Source organism: Propithecus coquereli, unplaced genomic scaffold, assembly GCF_000956105.1.
Source record: "Propithecus coquereli isolate 6110/MARCELLA unplaced genomic scaffold, Pcoq_1.0 Scaffold273, whole genome shotgun sequence".
Taxonomy (NCBI): Eukaryota; Metazoa; Chordata; class Mammalia; order Primates; family Indriidae; genus Propithecus; species Propithecus coquereli.
Window position 1 is genome coordinate 3042480 of NW_012148319.1, and position 17813 is coordinate 3060292.

The 17813-nt window shown below is 40.3% G+C and overlaps 2 protein-coding genes across 3 annotated transcripts in view; one reads left to right on the forward strand and one right to left on the reverse strand.

Moving 5' to 3' along the window:
* The window catches only part of HECTD1 (HECT domain containing E3 ubiquitin protein ligase 1), a 99592-nt gene extending 97888 nt beyond the window's left edge, over positions 1 to 1704 (forward strand). Inside the window, exons 39-40 of the mRNA XM_012647878.1 lie at positions 488 to 632; positions 748 to 1704. Of these exons, the coding sequence (XP_012503332.1) occupies positions 488 to 632; positions 748 to 885 (283 nt within the window). The 3' untranslated portion in view covers positions 886 to 1704. The remainder of the gene's footprint in view (positions 1 to 487; positions 633 to 747) is intronic.
* Positions 1705 to 5256: 3552 nt separating this feature from the next.
* Positions 5257 to 17813, reverse strand: part of AP4S1 (adaptor-related protein complex 4, sigma 1 subunit) — a 45864-nt gene continuing 33307 nt past the window's right edge. For both annotated transcript variants that reach the window (XM_012647891.1, XM_012647893.1), the window contains exons 5-6: positions 14891 to 14902; positions 5257 to 5580 (exon numbers count right to left, since the gene is read on the reverse strand). In XM_012647891.1, coding sequence (XP_012503345.1) covers positions 5452 to 5580; positions 14891 to 14902 — 141 coding nt within the window. In that variant the 3' untranslated portion in view covers positions 5257 to 5451. The remainder of the gene's footprint in view (positions 5581 to 14890; positions 14903 to 17813) is intronic.

The following is a 17813-nucleotide window of genomic DNA, read 5'->3' on the forward strand; positions in this document are numbered from 1 at the left end:
CCTCGGCCTCCCAGAGTGCTAGGATTACAGGCGTGAGCCACCGCGCCCGGCCTATAGTTCATTTTATTGATATGTAGTATTTAATTACATGAACCTTTCACAAGGTAATCAATCATTTTACTGGAACAAAAATGGATTATTTCAGGTCTCCTTTGGTAAATTTAGCTATATTTGGATTAATTATGCAAATATATCTTACGCTTTTCTGATTTGCTTTGTTGCATAATCCAAATGATCTTTATACTCCATTGATCTTTACACTGTCTCAGTGTTTCAGCTTTCAACATTTATAAGTGCAAGACAGTCTTTGATGAATATTTTTAAAGTAGCTTTTATCAGCCCTTTTCATACTTATCCAAGACTTTCTAGACAGTGCTGTTCTTCTGACATAAGGATAATTTTTTTTATGAGGGTTATTGTTGATTACAAAGTACTGGTAGTGATTTTCTTTTAAATTTATCAACTCAATATATTTTTGTTCTTTTAGCCCTGGTTTCCTGAGGTTCGTGAGGGTTTTGTGTGGCATGTCTTCAGATGAAAGGAAAGCCTTCCTGCAGTTTACCACTGGGTGTTCAACTCTACCCCCAGGTGGACTGGCTAACCTGCATCCCAGGCTCACAGTTGTACGCAAGGTACAAACTCTCTAGCTAATGGGGAATCCAAATGGAATTTATTAATAGTTACTTTAGGATTGAAAGAAAGAAATAATTAATCTCAATGGTTGTTATATTTGTTTTGTTTCTGTAGGTTGATGCCACTGATGCAAGTTATCCATCAGTCAATACATGTGTGCATTATCTTAAGTTGCCTGAATATTCTTCCGAGGAGATCATGAGAGAGCGCTTGCTAGCTGCTACAATGGAGAAAGGCTTTCATCTCAATTGAGCTTTGACATGCAATGGGAGACATCAGAGACTTTTAAAATACTAGTGAAGCCTCTTGTGTTTGTGTGCAGAGAAGTATATGATCCTCCACGCTAATGACACTTGCCTTTTTTCCAACCATTAAGGCTTTAAGAACATGTGGAATAAGTTCGTTAGCTGCTAATGACAAAACAAATTCTTTAACTACCCAGCCAGCAAGTATATAGCACAGAACACTGTGTTGCTTTACAAGGGCTTACATGACTGGAATAAGGTGGTCCTACTTTGACTGTTCCAAAGAGCAGCTTCTCAGATCTTCAGTGTTCACTGGTAAATTTCTAACAGTGTGTTTGTGTAAAGTTTGTCATTTCATACTCCATACACTACAGTTGCCATCACTGATCCCTGTTTTGCTGGCTTTTAAGCTACTTGGTCAGAAGTCCTGCTTCCTTAAAACAGAGAGAGTTAATGAGCATCTCAAGCTTTTTCTTTTCCTTTTCCTTTGTAATGATGCCTGCACTATCAGAGTATTCTAGTGTTCTCTCTTTTGTTTAGCGTATAATCATGCACAACCTTTTCATTTCTTTGAGGTGGGAGTATATTTTTATTTCCTAAATGCCGTACTATAAAGATCAAATACTTAAGTGTGTTTAGCTCAAAAATAAAGATATATTAAGGGGGGAAAAACACTGGTCTAGGTGCAAGGCACACTTAAAGCAAGTTTTACTTTTGGTTGTATTTTCTTTGTATATTATAAACATTTATTTAACTTGTTGCAGTTTGAAGTAAAAAATTTCCAAAATGTATGCTCAACAATAATCATTAAAATGTTTGCAGCGTACAAACGTGTGTCATGTGACTATTTCACTACAATCATCAGACCTAAGAACTAACCAGATACTTTTCATTTTGAATCATTCAGATTTAGTTTTCTGAAATTATTACATAAAGAAATGTGATTTTCTATAGTAAATGCACTTACTGAAATTGGAAGGCTAGAAAAAATATATATTCACACACTTAATTGTGATCCAACTGTTGTGTTTAGTTTTAAAGTATTCTTCAGCTAGAAAAATGGCTAGTTATTTGTGTTAATTTTTTAAAAACCAGATCTGCTATTTACCATTATATTGGATGGATGTGTAAGTAAGGATGTAACTATGATCCAAGAATGATTTTTAAATGTATTAGTGTGACAAGAAACCTCCAGCATACAGCTGCTTCCCAGTTGTGAATAAGGACCTGTATTTCCATTTTCCAAATTTCCGGTCATTATCATGTCTGTGCATATAGGTGAAAGAAATGTCACTAGGTCCAATTTAGCCAAATGGCTTTTTTAAGGAACTAAAAGCATGTTTGAAATTTCCCAGTATTTACCTGTTTAAAAGGTATATTCCCTTTCTACATTAGAAGAGACAGTTAATGATTTGAGTACTGTTTTTATTTGCTGCATGAGAATGTTGTGATTGTGGAATCAGAGGCAGCACTTTTTTATTTCACCTTATTGCCAGCTTCACAGTTCTCTATGAGAATAAAAGTTAAAGCATATTTCAATCTAGGACCTATGTTGTGATCCAAAAAATAGTGGTGGTGATTTCAATAGTCATGAATGCATGACTGAAACTATATACTAGTGTTAGAATTAAAATCCAGTTTATGTGTATAGTGTTGCCATTATTTAAGTTTCTAAAATGTCTATTGACAGTTAGCTTTTACCAAAACTAGCCTGGCACCAGGGTCAGTAAACTATGGCCTACTGCCTGTTTTTGTATGGCCCATGAGCTAAGTATGGTTTTAAATTTTTTAGATGGTTGGAAAAAATCAAAAGAATAATATTTAGGATACATGAAAATTATATGAAATTTAAATTTTGAAAATTATATGAAATTTAAATTTTAGTGTTCATAAATAAAGTTTTATTAGAACACAGCCATGTTCATTCATTTACATACTATTGACGGTTGCTTTTGCACTACAATGGCAGAATGGAGTAGTTAGCAGAAAGCATATGGCCCACAAAGCCAAAAATATTTACTATCTGGCCCTGTATAGAAAAAGCCTGCTGAGCCCTGGTCTAGCAAGTTGATAGAGCAGGTATTGATGAGTTTTATAAAATCAGTAACTGTTTTTGAAATGTTAGGAGTCTCCAGAAAAAGTCCAAAAACAAAGTATGGCTCACCAGTCTGAGACATAAATATAAATATGAAAGATCATTAAAGACACAGCCTGTAAGTACAGACAGTGAACATTACAGTTCATTTTGTATGAATCCAGTGTTAGGAGACATCTACTGGGGTCTCCACATATACTGTTAAATCCTTAAGTATTTTTTCCCCGTGATGTCTACCTATTATTTTTTTTAACTGTTAACTATTCTCTCAAGATACTAAAATCTGTGCCAAGATGTAATTCAACTACTATTTTGGTGTGACCCAAAAATTAATTTTGTTCACTCCCTTGCTACTTCTGGTGTACCAGTTTCAGCAGTTACCTGAATGTGCTACTGATTAAGTGCCTATCAACTAGGACAGTGTTTCCCAACTAATGTGTCTCAGAAAGACCTCCAGAGCACTTTGGTCTGGACTGGGCTTTCCCCAGACCTTGGCTACTTAATACAAAGGTGGATCTATACACACATATCACACATACCACTCATTGTTCCTACAGGTCAGAAGACTTCCCTCTGTCTTACTGAATGAGTCCAGAACAACTCAGGTTTGCTTTTGGAGTCCACTGTTTTCTGGTTGTCTGAGTCTTTATAGATACAAACTTTGAGATATGCAAGTAGATTTTTAGAAAAGGATAAAGAACTTTAAAAAAGGCTTCCACTCTCTCCCACATACAAGAGAAAAAACAGCAGAGTTCTGAATGGTCAGTCCCTTGAATGTCTCTTTATATCTTCTTGGAAAATAGTGTTGTAGATGAAAAGAACTCTTGAGACATTCCATAGAATGGCACAATATCTTAATGTACCAAAAATGTATTTCCGCTTCCTCCATTGCACCCGACCTCCCACCGCTACATGCACATACACAGCAGACCCCCTTATCCTTGGGGGATATGACTGAAGACCGACAGTGGATGTCTGAAACCAAGGGTAGTACCAAACCCTATATATGCTACGTTTTTTTCTCTACATACATATTTGTGGTAATTTTTAACTTAATTAGGCACAGCAAGAGATTAACGATAGCTAATAGAACCATTTTAATAATATACTATAATAAAGGTTATGTGAAAGCTGGGCATGGTGGTGCGTGCCTGTAGTCCCACCACTGGGAGAGAGGCTGCGGTGGGACGATTGTTTGAGCCCAGGAGTTTGAGCCAGCCTGGGCAACAGAACAAGATCTTTTCTCTAAAAAAATTTTTCTAATTAAAAAAAAAAAGTTACATGAATGTGGTATTTCTCTCTCTCTCTCTGTCTCTCTCTCTGTCTCTCAAAATACATCACCCTTTTCGTGGTCTGTCAATCTGGTAACCAAGATAATTACTAAGTGATTAATGGGTGGGTAACGTATGCCCAGTGTGCAAAAGGGATGAGTCACCTCCCAGACAGGAGAGAGTGGAACAAAGCAGGACAGAACAGGGTGGAACGAGATTTCATCACACTTCTCAAGAATGGCATGCAATTTTAAACTTATGAATTGCTTATTTCTGGAATTTTCGTTTAATATTTTTAGACCATGGTTGACTGTAGGTAACCGAAACCATGGAAAGTGAAACCAAAGATAAGGGGGGACTACTGTACATACTTTTACCCAAGACAGTGCTGTATATTCTGTTGACTGGTATCAAAAGCACATAGAAAGGTTTTGAGGGCATGCAGGGCATTTTGATTCTGTAGTGACCTAGTAGCTTGCTTCAAGACATTCCAGGAGACAAGGATTCATTTTATGCCAACCTATACAGATACTCTTTTGCATTCTAATTTTAAACTTTGAACTAAAGCAAATTTCATTAATCAGTATGATTTATGATTTCAGTATGATTATTAGTAAGACAAACCCTGTAAAATGTGCCATAAAGGATAGTTGTTAGGGTTGGTTCTCTTAATGTCTAACCATCCATTATTTGACAGTAACGTTCTCTATAGAGTTAATTATATGATGGCATTGTAATTGCTAAGTGCAACGCTAAAATGAAAGGCAAATTTTACTAAGACTTTATAAAGAAAAGGACATCATTCAGAAAACAATGCTGTTCAACAAAATGCCATGTGTGTTTAAGTCAATTCTGAAATTTTATTGGCTGACAGAGAACTTGCTTCCTACCACCATCGTGCTATTCTTGAATTTAATTTGGAAAAGAAAGCAGAGACCAAAAAGGGTTCCTTAGGTACTCAAAATTTAAAGTGGGAAAAATATACTTACAGTTAGAAAATACAACTTGTTTCTCAGTGTAGAGAAAAATTTTCTTTGTATATATTTTTAAATAGTTTTGTTTTCCATTTAGGAATGTGGAAAACACATACTTATAATGTCTTTGGAAGGATACCCGATTCTGCAATTGTCTTCCAGATTCTCCTGGGCTACAGATGTTGAGATGTATCCCACGGTGTTTGAAATCGATGTCTGGCAGAGCCTTTTCTTCAGCTTTCTGACATCTTGTCAAGAATTAGTAGAGGGGCAAGAATTCTTGCCCGGTTAGTTTCCACAATGCAGCCATTTAACACCATCTCATCCAAAATGATGTGTACTTTATCTAAGTTAAACATTATCTAGGGTCATATTAAGGAAATTAGTTTTAAAGTTATAAAAAATGTTAATATTCAGTGAAAAATAACTTATAGCTTAGCCTGGAATTTTCCCAGTGTAAATTAGCCTAAGCATGAGGTTTTCTGTACAGAATTCCTGAAATCAAATTTAAAATTGGTGTCCACATTAGAAATTAAGTATCTTTATGTACATATATACCCCTAGATTCACTTTGATGAAGCTAAAAGGATAAGTAGGCATAGAAATGGAACAGCTACATTTTTTAGCCAATGACAGGAGGAGTCTATTAAGAGCTAAAGAACATAGCAAGTGATATTTGGCAAGAGAAAGATCTGAACTCAAGAACAATGTCTTCCCAGACAATAATAATGATTTGTTGACTCCTCATGTTCTAGGCATCGTGTTGAGGGCTTTACATGTATTTTCAGTCTACAACTCTCTGATGTACATGTTACATGTCATCCTCATTTTACCCAGGATCAAACAGGCTCAAAGCCATTGTCCAAGGTCACATGGCTAGTAAATGCCAGAGCTAGATTTTAGACCTAAAGCTTGAGCTTGACTGCTCTGCTCCCAGGCTTCTCAGCCCCCAAACCTCTGCCCAGATCAGATGCCTTCGCAGCCTTGCACCTTCAGTCATCTCTTCTCTGCCAAACAGGATCAAGTAAAAGTAACTATGAGAGAAATGAATGAAGTAAGGTATGACAAAAGCTCTGAATTTTAAGGGAGTACCTCTTACAAATGGGAAGTCATTTGAGAATTATGGGGCTACTTTAGTTTGCTGGTGTTCTTATTGGAAAGTAAGTATAGGGCATGGGGAAAGAAGAAAATACTGTCAGCCTGTGATGTTTAGCAAACTAGGAAGAACTAAATACTTCCCTCGAGAACCTCTTTAGTTGAATACCTAACTTTTGTGAAAGGAGAACTGGAATGGGATGATGACTATGGTTGAATGTTTCTGAATTCTATGATATCTGAAGTTTCCATTTCTATTTAAAGAGTATGATCCTGGTCTGCTAAAAAAAAAGACAGTTGACATTGTTTCAAATAGATAAACTTCATCCAACAAATAGGTGATTAAATGCACTAGGGGAGTTCATAATTAAATCTTTGTAAAATGTATCACCTGATTTTTTTCAACAATTCCAGATGTTCAAGTCTATATTGTATATGCTTAGTGAAGTACATCTACAGAGAATGGGACAATCTGTGAATGACTTTTAAGTTTTTATTAGGCTCTTCTGTTAATATCTCATTAAGCTCTGTGCAAATAGTTCTCCAGTAGAATAAACTTTTCCAGGGGCCCAGGGGAACTGTCCTTAAGTGACCCAGAAAAAAAAAAAAAAGCTTTACTCTGATATACCTATTAATAATGTCTTCCAATTATATAGATGATTGCTTTGTCCTATGGCCAAACTGGGACTAGAATGTTAGGCCCTTGACTCAAACCTGTTCACCAGACCCAGAAGTCAGAACTTAGAAGACAAAGTGGGCATGATAGCCATGTACCTGGAAAGGCAGAACTGAGAAGCACAGGTGGCTGCGTGAAGAATGGTCTGCAGAACGCCCGTTGTATTCACTAAGGCAGTGAAAGCTTTAGTGCCTTTGAAAATGTCAGCTTCTCCGAGATGATTTTCTTTGAAATAGAAGGAAATCTAATTTTAACCTATTTGAATTGGTTCAGGGATGAAGCTGCTCTGAGAACTGCTTTGTCTTTGGCAAGCAGATGATCTGCAGTTCAGATGTTCCCTTGAGCCCAGTTGTTTTGAAATTCAGATCAGAATTCACTGCTGAATCCTATCAACCACTGACATCCCCACATTGCAAGGACGAGGTCCTCTGGCAAGCCTGAATCTCCCAACATCCTAGGAACATGAGTTGCTCGGTGAGGTCATTCTGTGCTGTGGGCATGTGACTGCCTGTCTGTGTATCTGGCTCAGACCCTAATAATCATGCAGCTTTCTGGCACTACATGGGGAAACCACAGACCAAATCCAATATGAGGCAAAGGCCCGAAAGCTGATTCCCACCCCCAATCACGTGACTCCTTTAAACTAGGAATCCAGTTGTTCACATCTTGATTTGGTTTATGAGCAACATGTGTGCATAAATGGTGAAGCCAAGAGTAATGGCATTTGGGCCATATGCCAGGTGAGTGAGCAGGGACCAAAATTACCCTATAAGCTAAGCCTCATGGCAATAAACATAAGCAAACACTTCAACCCTGAAGAATAGAAGGAAGCAAGAAAAGCCCAGCAAGAAAGGTATATTCATGTAGTGAGCTGGTAATGACTACTGAAAGAGGGTCTTCCCTTCAGGCTAGACTGAACTGACTGATTCTAAAGATCCTTAAGGCAACTTGTTTCTCCTCACAGGCCCCCTAAGGTTGGAGCTGACATGAACTAAAAACAACCTCCCAAAGAGCTGAGTCACTAAAGTCCCACTTTCTCATAACCTTGAAACCTAAGAGCCTTTCTGAATTTCTGTGCAATGTGATAGGGCCCCTGTAATATTAGTGCCACTGGAAATCAAGTTTTTAATTAAAGTGATTAAAATGTATGAGTCTAACACTGGAAATTTGATTTTGGATCACAAAACACTGGTCCGACATGGCATTTTAACACCATTGTGGTGGTCCAGTTATCCTTTAATAAGTAAGAAAACTGAGCAGCACAGACTCAAATGGAAACTCAAAAGGAATTATAGGGCAGAGCCCAGACTAGAAACTAAAATTTCTAACTCCAGACTTTGGTCTCAAAACCCTTGGCTTCTCACTTCATTTCTTTTTTTTAAAAAAAATTCTAGCTAAGCAAAGTTCTTTAATACAATAAGTAGGGTGGGAAAACTTGCTCTCTTTAATTAATATTTTAATTCAATTTCCCAAGAAATCAGATAAGCTGCCAAGGGCCACTGTGTTCATATTCCCTACCGCAAATCGACTACTACTGTACAGAAGATTCTGCACAGTCTGGGGGCATCTCCTTGTAGGGTAGTCTTCCGTTCACCTTCTGTCTCTTGCTAATCAGGCCACTGAAAAGGAGCGTAGGCCCATTCAAATTCCGAGAACAACAGGAAACCCAAGTGTGATTCTACTTAAAGTTTATGTAGGCTTATATAAAATTAAATACGAATATGTCCACATTGGGTCAAATGAGCCTGTCTTTTCTCTCATTTTTTCCCTAACTCTCTGATGCTTCTCATAACTTGCTGTCACTATCCCTGACTAAAACGGGACCCAGACACATGGAACAAAAGGAGTGGGGTCAAGGCAGAGGGCCCTGGTGGTGAGGAATGGCGGCAGATGAACGGGGCACCTGGGACTCACAGAACACGTTTCAGGGAAATGGGGCGGTGACTGTGGCTAGTGGGGGCACAAAAGCCCGAGAGGCAGAACTGTCTGAGCTGTAGCGTTCATACGCCCTTCCTGGCATAATGGCCGACTCCCTGGGGACTGTCCGTACCTGAGACTCTAATCCCACACCGCGGCCCGGGCTGGAACTCTCATGCTGGGAAGGCCCTGGCCCCCTTGTCCCTCAGTGCCCACCCTTCCCAGAGATGGCTGGCTGCACACATTCCCTCAGGCCTACAAGCCAGTCCTCACCCCTTTGCGACCAGGCTTTCAATTTACGTATTTTCAAAAGGAAAAAAAGATGTTCGGAACTTTCCGAACGTGAACTCCACTTTTGGAGAGCATGTCCTTATCAGGACATTCACAGATACTCTCTTCCAGACTTTCCATCCTTTCTGACTCCTCCAACCAAAGACAGGTCTCTCTAAAACTTCTCCCCTCATTCACAAAAAGCTGACAACACCAAGCACCATGGGGACAGGCACTTTATAAAATATTTTATTACAGACTAAATTGCCACAATCTACTCCAGATGATTAATAATTTTTTAAACGTGTGAAATTTAATCCACCTAATTTATAACCCTAGAGCCAAGGGCCCTGGAAACCCAGAGACTGGTACCAGCTCTGCCCCGAAATAACTCTATAGATTGGGGTGTCACAGAGCCTCTCCAGTCCTCAGCTTCTTTATTTACAAAGGGAGTTTTTAACCTGACGATAGTGTAGAGGTTTCTTCCAGCTCCAAAGTACTTGACTCCTGTGACTCTAAATGTAACCTTACGAAGCAGACAAAAACATACACTGGTGAAAGGACACCCTCTTCAATAATGCTGCTGGGAAAACTGGAGAGCCACATGCAGAAGAATGAAACTGGACCCCTACCTCTCACCATATACAAAAATTAACTCAAGATGGATTAAAGACTTGTAAGACCTGAAACTTTTATAAAAATTCTAGAAGAAAACCTAGGAAAAACTCTTCTGGACATTGGCTAGGCAAAAAATGTATGACTAGGACCTCAAAAGCAAATGCAATAAAAAAAAAGATAAATGTGCTGGATGCAGTGGCTCATGCCTGTAACCCCAGCACTTTGGGAGGCTGAGGTGGGAAGATCATTTGAGGCCAGGAGTTCAAGACCAGCCTGAGCAACACAGTGAGACCCCCATCTCCACAAAAAATTAAAAAATTAGCTGCACGTGGTGGTGTATGTCTATGTCCCAGTTACTTGGGAGGCTGAGGCAGGAGGATTGGCTGAGCCCAGGAATTCGAGGCTGCAGTGAGCCATGATTGTGCCACACTGTGCTCCAGCCTGGGTGACAGAGTAAGATTTTGTCTCAAACAAAAAAAAAAGATAAATGTAACCTTCGAGGAGAGGGGAGCTCCTTTCTGATAATATTAAGCATTCCTAAAGTGTCATATACTCTATCATAACTCGAAAGAAATTATTTTGTAATGATTTTATTAATTATCATTAACTCTCTGAGAGAACACCTAGAAAATTTCAGTTCATTTAGAAGCTCACGCTACAGTGTTGGATGGCTTCCCTGGAGAATTTCTTTGTTCTTTTGGCCAATATTTCTAAAATCCCTAGTTTGAGTAAGTACCTTTGTAATTTCTCATTAAATCACGCTGAAGTTATTTCCTACTTTGGGAAGCCCTATTCTGGTTTCTGGCCCTCTGAAGGTACTTGGGATTTCGGGAAGTCAATGAAGGAACTAGATGCCGATAAAGCTTGGTGGTGCTGATCACTGCTGCCTGTGTGCCAGCATTCTTCCAGGGAGCAGCACGGTAGTGCTGGCTGAGCCACAGACAGGGCACACGGCACTGAGGCCCTTCCTGTTCCTCCACCCTCAACTACAATAAAGAGGGCATGAATCAGGGCATTTTCACATCACCCACATGAGCTTTCGGGTTCTAGAATCAATTGTTCAGGCTTTTGGACTTTGAGGGTTTATAAAATAAAAACAGGAATGTTCTAAAGATGTTTTTAAATCAAGAAAACATTCTAGATTCTAGGCCTACCCTGTGTTTGTGGAGGAAGTGGGCACAAGAGTATAAACAGGGACTCCGGCCTCTCCCTGCTTCTCTCCCCATGTGTGTATGTGCGACACCCCAGCTACCAGGATCCCAGCCTACCTATCGTTCCTGTCCCCCGTCCTGGGGCGGAGGTAAAGGAGAGGACTGCACAGGCCCTGGTAGCAGGCTCTGGGATGTCTGGGTACCCTATAAATTCTGGGCCCAGGAAACCAGAGGTGGTCCCTGGAGAGGGGGGCTGCTGGAGCAGAGCCAGAGTGGGGCCCCTAAAAGCACAGGGCCCAAGGAAGAGACCTTGGTAGTCCAGGTCTAAAAGCAGTATTGCTGCACTCCATTCCAGCCAAAGAAACCAAGCCTTTAAGACACCAAGTACCAAAAAGGCTGTTGAGGTTTTCTGTGCTTCATGCGTACAGCAGGCGTACAAAGAATTGGAGTGGGGACATCTCCCACGCGGTGCTGTTCATTGGTGCCATCCTCTGACTATTTAGCAGACGGGGGTGGACACGGCTCCTCTGAATTATGAATCGTCTGGAAAACAGCAAGCCTCCTGGGGCTCCCGAGCTGAGCACATTTTGGGAAGCTCATCAATTGGTTCCTAAAAAATCATCTTAATTCATAGAATTTGAAGTCTTAAATAAGTCTACCAAGGTACACGATGGGGCAAACTTTTCCTATAGGGACAGGCCACATGAGTCCTCTGGCCGCATTTTAGCCAGGTGGGGTGGAATGTGAAGAGTATATAGGAGCTTATTCACAGCACGTGAGCGATCTGGGTCATCGACATGCTTGGTGCCAAGAAGGCAGCCTGCCCCCCCGACCCCACCGTACCAGAGGGTTTCTACTCACTGGAAGCGTTTTCAACAAGCCAGAATTTCTGTCCTCATTTCTTGTGCTTAGGTCATTTCTTTTTTAAATCGCATCTGTCTTGCTCTGTGATGTCAGTCTTACTAGAAGTAGCACAAGCCCATACGAGGGAGAAATGCATTATAAATGGTGTACTTTATTTCTCAAAGTCTCACTGTGCAGCCTCTGGGAAACTTCCCAATCCTTAAAGGCAGCAGGGTGGCATAGCTCCTGGAGAAAAAGACTACAAGTAAAAAGCTTCTTGGGAATTTCATGAGGTTTTGACTTCCCTCTCCTGCTGCTGTACCAACCCAAGCCTTAAATCATGTCCGTCCCATGTGGGCTGACAAGAAAGGCTTCCGTAAGCCCGAGCAAACATAAAGAAGATTATGTGCTGTGAGTGTTGGGAGAACCAACTTCGAGTTGCAATTATAGCAGTCGCTTGTAATCATCCTTTCAAGACCTAGAGAAGTTTTCCTGGCAGGGCAGACCTGAACAACGCTAGCTACTCCAGAAGGTTCCTGGCTACGTGCTACCAGAATGGTCATGCAGAACGTCATCACGTCACGTAGAACATCACATCCTGCACGCAGGGTCTAGGGCCCACCCAGAGGGAGCAGGAAACTGCAGCTATGCCCCTGCAAGGCTCCCTGGTCTTTCTGCTCTGTAATTGCTCTGCAGAGGTCCTCCCTGGACATGTCATAGGGAAAAGAACTACGTATGAAGCGGAGGAGAGTCGTGGGTTTTTAATTTGATTTTTTTCAGATGGCTGAGGGTGGTAACCTTTTAAGAGCATCAACAGAAGAGAGGTGCCCCATGTCCTGCCCTGCTGCCTGCTCCACTTTTAGACCACTGCAAGTGCAAGTGAAATTATGCCTAGAGCAAAGACAAACTTCCAGGTCTGGAGAGATTTAGTTCCCTTCTCTAAATGATGTAAAATTCCTAATCTGTCAGATGGATACGCCTAAGTAATTCTTAAGGACAGTAAATATATAACTTGGTCAGAGAGGGAGGGAGGGCGAAAATGAAAGTAGGTAAAATTAGGGGGAAATTGTCTGTCTTGGTGTGAAAATTAATTTCAAACAACAAAGGTGGGGCTCACCACACAGACCTATGCTATGCACCAGAGGGACACAAAGACGAGTATACCCATATGTACTTCTAATAAACTTCTAGCCAACATATGACACCTCAACACAACTAATCCAACTATAATACATATCCTGTTACATCTGATGCACTTTAGTTCTCCGGATATCTAGATTTGTAAGACTCTCTTCCTGTTTTAGGTATAAGATAATTCAGTTACCTAGACTCATGGCAACATCAAATATTAAGACTGAAAGGGTGTTAAAGCTTTTCTATTCAAATTCTCTTATTTTGAGATGAGGGATTGTGTGTCTTGTCTAATACACATAGCTAGTCAGTGGCAAGACCAAGAGTGGAACTTGAGTTTCTGTACTCCTAATGAAGTGTCTTAATTTAGTCCTTGCTATCTTCCTGATGTCTTTTGAAATAAAAAAAATTTTTTTTAAAATAAAAAAAAAAAATTTTTTTTCACTCCCCTTTACAAGCAAGAGATTTATTTTGAACTGCTTTAAAGTGCTTAGTTAAAATAGAATGTTACATGCTGACCAGGCATGGTGGCTGATGACTGTAATCCCAGCACACTGGGAGGCTGAAACAGGAAGACCACTTGAGCCCAGGAGTTCAAGACCAGCCTGGGAAACATAGTGAGACCCCATCTCTTCTAAAAAAAATAAAAATAAAAAAATTAGCCACAGGTGCAGTGATGCACACCTGTAGCCCCAGTTACTCAGGAGGCTGAGGTGGGAGGATTGCTTGAGCCCAGGTGTTGGAGGTTACAGTGAGCTATCATCACACCACCGTACTCCAGCCTGGGTGACAGAGGGAGATCTCATCTCTAAAGAATAAAAATAAAAAATAAAATTTTGAAAATAGAATGTTATATACCAAATAAAAATATACCTAATATACAGCCTGTTCTGGGGTCTCCTAGATCAAAGAGAATAACAGATTTAGGTCATCACCACTAGAGGGCACTAAAATTTTCCCAGTTAATTTAAAGAAGCGTCTAAATGCTGCCTGCAAATGAATTCTACCAACATGATGACCTTTCTTACCATTTAACAGGTAAATGACCATTTTCCCAGAATATTAAGTTGATGCAAACATACCGGTTTGGGCATAAGTGTCCAATTATATATATATGGTGCGTATACATATATATTCATACACACACACAAATATATGTACATGTAGGTATACACATAAACATTTGTTATAATTTGTATATATTTGTTACATTCTAAGCATATTTTATATATTAATATGTTAATAAATATTTCTTATAATTAATGTCACTATTTTAGACTCAAGCCTGATGTGCTCTCAAAGGACTCTTTTCTTTATTGCTTTCAAGCAGTAGGCAGATTTTTGAAGTAAAAAAGTAACTTAAAAGCCAGCTTGCCTCCAGAGCGCTCACACCAAGCTCAGAGGGCTCCTGACCAAAACCTCTAGACCTGCAGTATTCTAAGCAAATCCTGCTTGTTTGTCCTTGACACAGTGTTTTAAAAGGGAGAAAGAGAAGAAAAGGAGAGCTTTCTCTGCTATAAAAGGAAATGAATGCAAGACGGGCCATTCATTTCTTTAGCCCTGCAGCTTATCAACCCTGAAGGCCTCACTCTGATGTATCGGGGAGTCCTAGAGATTTCTGCGGAGCCCTGCAAATCCCGTCTCTCTAGGAGAACTAAGCACTTTCCGGCTGTGTTATTTAAATTTGAGAAACAGCCTATTCCATATGCTTAAAAGAAGTTAAATTAATATATAATAGTTATTATTAACTACTACCATAGCATTGTCCTGTCTGGGGAAAAAAGACTTTTTTAAGAATTGTCTTTTTTTAACAGCGTGGCAGGAAGGAGGGGTCTGTAACACACCTGCTCGTCTGGCTGGCGCGGTGCCGCTGGTGGTTAACACTGGAGCCCGCCCCGCAGCACTCACCCGCCCGGGCCCGGCCGCGCTCTCTCCGCCGTGCACTGCGGGAACAGCACTGAAAAAGGATACATCTAATTCACTCTGGAAAAGAGAAAAAGAGTAGAGGGGTGAGAACAAGACCCTGGGACGCGCCCCGCCCCCCAGGCCCGGAAGCAGGCAGCGGGCCGAGGCTCCGCAGCAGGCCCGAGGGGCGCAAGGCCCGCAGTTTGGGATTGTGATTTTTAAAAAAATAGGCTGCAGTTCGCCGGAATTTTACAGGCCAGAACAATTCATCTTTAGAAAGCAGAGAGAAAAATAACTAACTTAACCTTTATAGATGGTAGGTAATTTGATATGTGTATCAGAAACTTTAACAATGTGCCATACCCTTTGAATCCATGGATTTTACTTCTAGAAGTTTATCCTAGGGAAATAATTGGACAATGCCACAATAACATGGGATGGGATGTTCAGGGTGACGTTTATAATAGCAAATTATTGATAATAACTTAAGCAACTATCAACAGGGGGGACTAGATAAGTAAATTGTAGCATATCCACAAATAATGATGTAGACATATAAGTACTGACATACTGTTAAATAAAAAAGCAGGTTATAAAATGGTATGCATATATTATCCCGCGGACATATATATAAGATAGAGATATATATAGTTATATAGATATAGACAGATATAGAAAGTAAAAGGCAATGTACCGAACAGCTGTTATCGGTAAGTGATGGGCTTACCAATGATCTTATTCCCCCCTTAAAAAGAAACTTTATTTCTTGTTAGAGCAGTCACAGGTTCACAGCAAAATTGAGAGGAAGGTACACAGATATCCCATATACCCTCTGCCCCTCCACATGCGTATCCTGCTGCCATCACCAACATCCTCACCACGGCGGTACATCTGTTACAGCTGGTGAAGCTACAGTGACGCATTCGTATCACCCAAAGTCCGTATCAAGGTTCACACTGGTGTTGTACATTCTATGGGTTTGGACAAATGTATAATGACATGTATCCATCCTCCCCTTTCGTTTTGCTTATATGTTTTTAAAATTCTTTTCAATGAAAATAGTTATGTAATGAAAAAGTCATAGAGGGAGAAAAAAACAGAATCGAGTTCAAATATGAAAGAGCTTAAGGCAGGGGTCCCCAACCTATGGTGAGTTGTATAATTATTTCATTATGCATTACAGTGTAATAATAATAGAAATAACGTGCACAATAAATGTAATGGGCTTGAATCATCCCCAAGCCATCGCCCCTCTCCCTGGTCTGTGGAAAAATTGTCTTCCATGAAAATGGTCCCTGGTGCCAAAAAGGTTGGGGACTGTGGGCTTAAGGTTCGTCGAATGCAGCAGGACAAAAACGCTGATACATTTGCTCAACAGCAACAGCCCTCACCTGTTGCCAGCTGCCTCCTTTGAAGCTAGCTGGGTTTGCTTTTTGTTTTAAAAATACGATGCTGAGATGCTTCTCGCAGCGCAGACAGCATGAAACTGATCTCCAAATTTAAGATTTGGAAACCTCTAAGATTAAAAATAGTCACAGAAAAAAATGTCTAAAACTCACAAGCCTAAAAATAAAACTTAGATGACGAGGCATTCTCCGTGAGTGGGACAGATCCCATGTTCTTTCCTAGAGTACTCCTTCCCCTCTTCGTCTTCCTTTTCTTTTTGCTATGGCTTGATCCTAAACTGAGTCATCCCTTAGTGCTCTCCAAGTCCTACATAATCACCTGGCTTAAATTAAATTCTAATCTTTACTTCGGTGGTTTATGTGGTCACTGACTCTCTCTCTAAAATTACAGCTATAATTCAGCAATGTGCTATTTATTGTCGGTTACCAAATGTAATAATAATAATTTAAAAAATCTTAGCAATGATAGTCTTGTACCCACTTTTTATTCTCCCAGGTTTAAAACATTGTTATTTTGGGAAATTACATTCTTCTTGGTGGGTGTCACCTTAAAGTGGCTAATCATGGCCAGCTCTGAATCACAGGCCTTGACTTGCAGCCAGTCTGTCTTAACAAGAGAGTGGTCACCATGAGAAAAGCAGGAACCAGAGCTGCCCAGTATGGTAACCACCAGCCTCATGTGGCAATTGAAATTGAAATTAATTAAAATTAAGTAAAATTAAAATTTCATCTCTTCAGTTACACTAGCCACTTTTCAAGTGCTCCAGAGCCACACGTGGCCAGTGCCTACCGTATTAGGCAGCACAGGTATAGATCGTTTCTATCACTGCAGAAAGTTTTATTGGACAGTGCTGGCCTATGGTGCTTTCTCCAAGCAATCAACACAGAGATAGGTTTTAAAGCCAGTCTCAACGCCCTCTGCCCCCTCAAGGCCAGTCTCTGGAATGACCTGATCTCTTGATCTCCTCTAGCTCTGGAAAGCACCAACCCCTTCCTGGCTAGATACATTACCACATCGCAGACCACTAGGCGTCTTCCCAGCACCAACCCTTGAATTAGGAAAAGGCTGACAGCAAGCTTCATGCTCTAAGGCAGTGGTTCCCAAACTTAAGCATGCATCAGAATCACCTGGAAGGCTTGTTTAGACGTAAGATTGCTGGGCCTCAATCCAGCAATCTTATGAAATTCTGATTCAATGATTTGGAGTTGGGCCCAGTACTTGTATTTTTAACAAGTTCCCAGCTTATGCTGTTGGTCCAGGACCAGACTCTGAGAACCACTGCACTAAGACAATGAAGACAATGATGGTCCCAGGAAGGAGTATGTCAAACCTCACTTCTGGCATTAGGAGTTGGGCTGAAAATATAACTTCTTAACATGAGTTTTGCTTAGCAGGTTTTAGTGCACTCAGTATTACTAATTTTGGAGCAGATTCCACTCACTGCCTTAGGAAGAAGCTTGGAAACAGTTCCTTTCTAAACCTTTTATTTAAAAGCAAATGAAATAAACAAAATAACTTTGAAAAATAATAAGTTTGTGTGTCTGCTACTTCCCAAGAATATCTAACCAAGGCTCAGGAAGGC